At 36.9% G+C, this 7,228-nt stretch overlaps 1 protein-coding gene across 1 annotated transcript; it reads right to left on the bottom strand.

Annotated features, from left to right (window-relative positions):
- Positions 1 to 932: 932 nt before the first annotated feature.
- LOC122061259 (WAT1-related protein At1g68170-like) lies at positions 933 to 4,525 on the bottom strand. The gene is made up of 7 exons (XM_042624477.1): positions 4,194 to 4,525; positions 4,035 to 4,097; positions 2,942 to 3,058; positions 2,606 to 2,858; positions 2,356 to 2,514; positions 2,092 to 2,243; positions 933 to 1,416 (listed from the first exon to the last, which is right to left on the bottom strand). The coding sequence occupies exons 1-7, from the start codon at positions 4,394 to 4,396 to the stop codon at positions 1,287 to 1,289; spliced, it is 1,077 nt and encodes a 358-aa protein (XP_042480411.1). The 5' UTR covers positions 4,397 to 4,525; the 3' UTR covers positions 933 to 1,286.
- Positions 4,526 to 7,228: the final 2,703 nt, after the last annotated feature.

Genomic DNA, 7,228 nt, shown 5'->3' on the forward strand with positions numbered 1-7,228 from the left:
AATCGATACATTTTTTCACCATATTTGAATGGTCTCATTGTAGCATTACCCACTTTGATGCCACATAAAATCTCTATTTTGTCATTGCTTTCTTACCCTTTGATTTGTAATAGGATATGATTTAATTAAACTTTGTATTTGCAAGTTGTAATGATCATAATTTTTTTTTTTTTTTTTGTAAGAACAACCATATTCACATATCATTTTTCATTTTTATTAAAGATTTGCGTCACATATTTTTTAGGCCTTTAACCCACTTAAGAAAAGAATTTTAGGGTAAGCACATTTAAATCTCATTTTGACTTAAATAGGTCCATAGCCCCGTTAAGGCCTGATTAAGGCCCGTTCAATTAAAACCCAACACCGATTGGCCCGATTATAAACCGTACCATGCCCCCTAAAGCTAGGCCTATTTACTTAAATGGGCATTCAAGATGCAAGGCTTCCAAATGGTCAAGCTTGTCTAGGCCTGATCCAAATTGGCCTGGCCCGAATGGTTGACACCCGTAACCAACACACTTCTGGAGTGATGTATGTTCAATAGGAGTTTTTTTTTTGGGGGGGGCGGGGAGGGGGGGGGTTTCATCGATCACTTTAGAATCCCTCTTATAAAATGCATCATTTTGTAACTGAATTTTAGAGCCTTTGCATTAATTATGAGTTGAAGATGATAAATGAGGAATGTACGTGGAAAGGAAATCCTCTCCAGCGTGCATCCAACGGTTGGCAACACCTGGGCATGCATCCCAAGTGCTGCCCAACCGTCAAATGGGTATTAAGGGGGGGTCCCAGAGAGGATCCGTGTCCAAGAAAAAGAAATGTAGCCATTCAAGTTAGCTTTGTGTTAGTTAAAAAATCAGAAAAGATATAAGGTCAGTTAAGTAAGTCATTGTGTTAAGTTCAAGGGAGAAAAAAAAGAGGTTTTAATTCATATCAAAACTACAGAGCCAATGATCCAATCCTGGTAGTACTTTTACAAATAAGTTGGGTTGTATCATTCCCAAGAAATACCATAACCTCTAACTAATAAATCTCCTTCTTCTTTCCTATTCTTTGTTTATTTATACTTTGTGATACTTTCCTTTCCTTTTTATCAGTTACAGATGCTTAATACGACTATCAATGCTCCATGATCAGTGATGACATCACCACTGTTGTTGCTGTTGTTGCTAAGGTTACATCGGCCACTTAGTTATGAGAAGCAGCCGATGAGAGGCCAATGTAATGGTTGTAGTTGTTGCTGTTGGTATCAGTATCAGTGAGTGAAGAAGATAGACTAATAGTGACTAACACCTTGATGCACTTGAATCACTGCAGCCCTTAGATGGCAAAAGCTGAGACATCATCTTCATCTCCTTCCTCTTCCCCCACAATACCGCATACAACCCCACAACTATCAGTACTGCCCCTACTAAGCTATAAAACAAATTGTAAATAGAATTGGTATCACCAAATCGATTAAAAAGGGTCAATAACTGTTGTAAACTATCTCATAAAAAACTTGACAGCTAGGTACGTTTGGTTTGCAAGAAAAAAGATAACAAAATTTGATTTTTTTAAAAAGAAAAGAGAGAAGCGAGTCGACAAGGGACCTTCGCCTCAGGAAACACATGGTTTTGAGTTCGACTCCTCTTACCTCTTTGAGACCATTTACATGCGATTGTTTAGTACTCTTCATTGCTTTCAGTGAAAATTGAATGGTTCTTATTCAATCAAGTATAACCCGATTCATGCTGTTATGGGGTCATTATGGGCCCATAAGACTTTGATACCCATCAGAAAAAAACAAAAAAAAAAAATCATGGTAAAAGTTTTCCTCTCCTGAGTATTTTTCATTGGTGATGTCAGATGGTTCAAATGCTACCCAGTGATCTGGGTTTACTCAGATAGTTTAGATGTCATCGTGAGAGGACTCTTGTTTATCATGGTGAAGAAAAACTTAATCCCAAACATAGATTTCATCATTGATTTTCTCGTTGCTTTAGCAATGTTTTTTTCTTTTCTATTCATTTCTTGCAACCAAACAAATCCTAACTTAATTACAAAAAAATATAATAATAATAATAATAAAGGAATGCAAAAGGTTCTTACGTTCCAACATGTAGCCTCTCCGCGAGGAACAGGGAGCCCATGATTGCCACCATCAAAAGCATCAAAGGGTTGAAAATCGATACGAACAATGGGCCCTTTGCGCTTACCCCCCAAGCTATCAACGCATACATCATCCCTGTTGCTAGCATTCCCTACACCATCACAACATATTGATCAGTAAACTTATGCTTCAATCATCAAGAGAATAAAACAAACAAATAAACTAACAAACTCTATCTCCTTCGTCGATTGGGAATCACATACCGTATAAGCTACAGACAAAAGCCTGATGTTCCATCCAAGCTTCCACTCAGCCCACTTATAATCAACGCACATAGCGAATCCTGCACTCTGTATTGACCCCATCAAACACATCAAAGTCGTGCTTGATAAGTGACATGGGTACCTCTCGCTCATCTTAGTCTACAAAATCAACGGAATCAAACTAAGGGAAATTCCAAATCAGTGGATGTGAATTTAGGTACTCCGCTTAGGAGTTGTTGTAAAATCACACCTGAACAATCAGCCAGAGTGCATAACACAAACAGCATCCAAGGGCTAGGATTGATCCCAACGCGCTATTATCAACGTGTGATGCTGACCTGGATGCTCCATACCCAAGTCCACGTGTGAGGTCAATATTCGTTGACCAAATTTTGACCTCAGGCCCTTTGTAGAATGTCAGTACCATTGCTCCTCCTATACCTATCGCCGTCCCCACCAGCTTTGCTTTCCCTGCTACCGTCCGAATCCCTAGTCTCTCCATCCTTTTGATTAGTCAACATCATCAACGATCATGGATCTATCCATCACACCATTATTAAAAATAAATAGAAAACCCAAAATTTACCTGAGAATCACAGCTATGATGTAGGTTACGGCTGGAATAAGGTTTACCATGGCTGCGGCAAATGTCATTGATGTTAAGGTTAAGCTTGACACATACAGATTCTGAGACAACGTTCCCCTAGCGTTTCGATATGAAGAAAAAATTCCTTATTAATCAAACATGAACTAAGAGAGAATAAAGTGTTAAGTCTAAGCACTCAATAAACCCACATCAGATTTGAATGGCCTAATATGGGAATTTATAGGTAGGGGTGTCAATCGATCGGGTTGTGTTGGTCTTGATCGAGCTTAATCAGGCTTGATCACTTGAAAGTTTTGCATCGTGAGTGCTTGTTTAAGTAAACGGGCCTAGCTTTGAGGGGCATGATATGATTTATGATTGGGTCGATCGGTGTTCGGTTTTAATCAGGTTTCCTTAAACAAGTCTTAATCGGGCTACGGACCTATTTAAGTCTAAATGGGCTCTAAATGTGTCTACTCTAAAATTCTCTTCTTAAATTGGTTGAATGCCTAAAAAATATGTGAGGCAAATCTTTAATAAAAAGAGAAATGATATGAAAATATGATTTTTCTTACAAAGAAAAGAAGTGATTATGACCTTTTTTTTCTCTGGTAAGATGAGATTATGATCTTTACAACTTACAAAATAAAGTTTAATTAAATCAAATCATATTATAAAGCAAATGGTAAGAAAGCTTAATTTGTTTCATACTAGTAGTGGAAAAATATGAATTTTATGTAGTATTAAAGGGGTCGGGATGGATCGGGCTACAACAAGTTGGTTCAAGTCAGGCATATAAACTTGTCGATTCAGTCGGGTGCCCGACGAGCTAACTACTTGCACCGTGAACGCCCGTTTAATGAGCCCGACACTTTTATTAATCGGGTTGGTTCAGGTCGGGTCGTAAACCTACCGGACTTAGTCGGGCCTACCGATGCGGGCTCAGAATTGACACCCCTACTTAATAGGTACTTGGGCACTCCGCCCTCTCCTTAATGGCTAGCTTTTAAGAATTAGTTCTACTGAAACCACTAACAATACCTTCATCAAGAAGAGTATAATATGAATTCGATCGACCAGGATGATGACTTACCCAAATAACCCACAAAGAAATGCTTGGAAGGCGACCATCCATGTTAACTTTGGTCTTTTATTTCTACAAGAACAAGTCGAAGAACAGATTAATAATCTCATTTATAGATAAAATGAAAAAAATATGAATCAGATACTGGTGGAAGGAATGAGAGAGAACCTTTCGATGAAGAAAGCAAAGGGAGCTAAGAGAATGGTAGCGAATATGTATCTGTAGGCAACCAAGATTCTCATGTTCATCCCATCCTCAGTTGCAAGCTTATAGAAAACACTGACCCCAGCAGAGATGGCCTGAACCAACACCATCATTAATACAGGTTTCAACTCATGAAGGAACTTGTAGATATCACCAACCACCATCATTTTCCAGTGCAGTTGAAACAATCAACAACCTTCTATTACCATAACTAAACTATATATATTTTTTTTAAGAAGAAGAAGAACAGAGAGAGAGAGAGAGAGAGAGAGGGTGATAGAACAAGCAGGAAGATCGAATGGAGATCGCATTAAACGGCGAAGTGGCATTTATAAGGTGCAGGAGGAGAGAGAAAGAGACCGTGTTGTTTAATTAGATCCATATGTTAAGGATATCTGGGAGAGAGATGATGTTGGGTTAACGAAGGATGATGATGGCACATCAGGTCCCACATCCTTCGTCCTCCAAGGCAAGCCTTTCATAGTTGTTTCTGCGTAAGGTTGTAGACTTGTCACGAAAGGTGATGTGCAGTGGTGCGCAACTTCATAAAGAAAAAGTGATTTATATTAGGGGTATCAATCAATCAATCTCCATCGATTTCTACTTTATTTATTTGTATTTCATAGGTTAAGTATGAACACATTTACTTGATCAAACTATAGATAAATTAATCGAGTTATAAATAATTGATTACCAATGTGAATTAATTGTTCATCACATTTCTACAAAACACCATGAACACTTGAATAATAATCGATCTAGATCTGGCACATGACCATTTTATTAACTGATAAGTTCCGATCGAGCCTACTAGTATGTGCCATCTTTTGACACCCCTAATTTTTATTTTTCTTGGTGACATGAAAACGAATGGTTCTTAGTCTCATACAAATCGATCATTCATTCTCTCCTACTAAAGAAGAATAAACAAAAGAGAAGTGTGTAATGGAGGAGTTTCTCATTCTATCTTTTCTCTTAGCTCTTCATTTACTTCATAAGATCAATGTTAAACATGTGCTTCCTGCAGTATTTCTTTTCTTGAGCTAACTTTAAAACATGTTCTTCCTGCCGTATTTCTTTTCTTGAGCTAACTTTAAGGGATCTACAAAAGATTTATGAACAACTCACTTTTGAATTACATACTAGTGAATCAAAGACACAAAGCAGATAATGAGAAACCTTTTCTTTTTCATATTAACTTTTTTTAGCACTTACAATGTTAGAATCCAATTTTTGCTTGAAGAAAGTCTACAATTGGGCTGCTAATAGAAAGAATAGTCTTGTTTTTCAAATATGGGAGATTGTCTGTGGCCTCCTAAACTATGAATGGTGTATTGATTTGCCCAACTTTTAAATAAAAATCTACAATTGCTCTCAACAAAGAAATTTTTGCTTTTTTTATTTTTTATTTTTATTGAGGAGGGGTGTGAGTTAGGTGCATGACCACTTCTCAAACCTTTTGGTGCATGGCCTCTTTTGTCAATTACTACTTAGTCTGGATAAAGAGTTGAAAAATTGGGGGGGAAAAAAAAAAACCTAACTAAATTGAACAAATTTTACATTGAAAGTTAATTCTTCAGATTTCTTATAGAGATAATGCAATTTTTTTGTGGGCTTCGATTTTTTTCTCCTTGTTAGGTATTATTTTACCTAAAAATGAAAATTTTATTTAGTATTTTCTTTTTTTGGCTAATTAAGAATTAGCAAGAACACTTGATTAAGAATAAAGAATCAAAAGAATGAGAGATTACACCCATTTCTAATCTACCTTCGGCATGGCTATCAACAGTAAAACAACCCAAGCAAACTGAAAAACAATTCAAGAGTAATCAAAGAGAAAATCTGACTTTCTAATATTTGATCTCGAATTCTCATTAACAAAGAGAACACTGGGACCATCATTTAGATAAGGGATGTGTCACTAGTCCAACCATCAAAGAACTTGCATGAGGATGATGAGTCAATAAACTAAGTATTCAATAATTCAAATGTTACAATTTACTTCTGATTACCTCCATATATATATATATATATATATATAGTTCTCTAAGGCATTGTATTTAATTATCAAAAAGGCTAAGAGCCCGTTTGGTATCGTTTAAAAAAAAAGTTTCTGCATTTTTTAGTTCTAAATAGAACGAAAAAACTGAATCTTCCGTTTGGTATGTGTGTGTGTCGTTTCTTTTTTTTTTTAAACGAAAAGTGAGAAAAAAACGAAATATCACCAATTTGACGAAACACCCAAGAGGTGTTCCGTCGAGGGTGTTTTGTTTCAATTTAATGGTGTTTGGAACTATCGTTCCCGATAGTTGCTATCTCCAAAACTGGGTTCTGCGCATAGACAGTGAAGAGAAGAGAAGCTCGCCCCCTTGTGAAATCAACTGTAGGTATCGTTCGACTCCTCTCCTTCATCTTCTTCTCTGTTCTTCTTCTTCTGTTCTAACCGCTTCTCCTTCTTCTTCATCTAATATAATCATAGAGCAAACAAGAAGGGATTTAGCGGTTTTTTTCGAGCGATAAGAGATAGAAATCGATTTTGGAGTTCAAATCTTTGAACTTCAACGTTTTGAGGAGAAATTTCTTCGTAGCCCTCAAATATTCCCCTAATCGCAGATCAGGTAATCGCTTCAAATAAGTCATAGAGAGAGGTAACATCTTCTTCTCTTCTATTTCTTCTTCTTCTCTTTTGAACCTCTTCCCTTTCTTCTTCTTCTATAATCGCATAGCAGGTAAATTGATACATTTTTCTCTGCCCTATGAAACCCTAAACAAGTTTGTGTGTGTGTGTGTGTGTGTGTGTGTGAGAGAGAGAGAGAGAGAGAGAGAGAGAGAGAGAGATAGAGTGTGGAGAGGGAGATCTTTGTGCACACACAACACAGTTCACTGATGTGTTTTATTTTATTTATTTTTCTTTTTTCTTAGCACACAGAGCACGGATCATTCCTTTGCCCAATTCGTCGGCTTCTTCACCTGAGAATTAGGTAGATGTTCTCTATAAA

This window comes from Macadamia integrifolia, chromosome 2 (assembly GCF_013358625.1).
Source record: "Macadamia integrifolia cultivar HAES 741 chromosome 2, SCU_Mint_v3, whole genome shotgun sequence".
Classification (NCBI taxonomy): Eukaryota; Viridiplantae; Streptophyta; class Magnoliopsida; order Proteales; family Proteaceae; genus Macadamia; species Macadamia integrifolia.

Bases quoted from the DNA above. Each gene is read 5' to 3' on its own strand.
- LOC122061259 (XM_042624477.1), bottom strand. From the start codon at position 4,396: ATGATGGTGGTTGGTGATATCTACAAGTTCCTTCATGAGTTGAAACCT. The intron at 2,515-2,605 runs GTGTGATTTTAC...TTGATTTTGTAG, and splicing joins CACTCTGGCTGATTGTTCAG to ACTAAGATGAGCGAGAGGTA. The intron at 1,417-2,091 runs GTAAGAACCTTT...TTTGTTTTATAG, and splicing joins GAGAGGCTACATGTTGGAAC to CTTAGTAGGGGCAGTACTGA.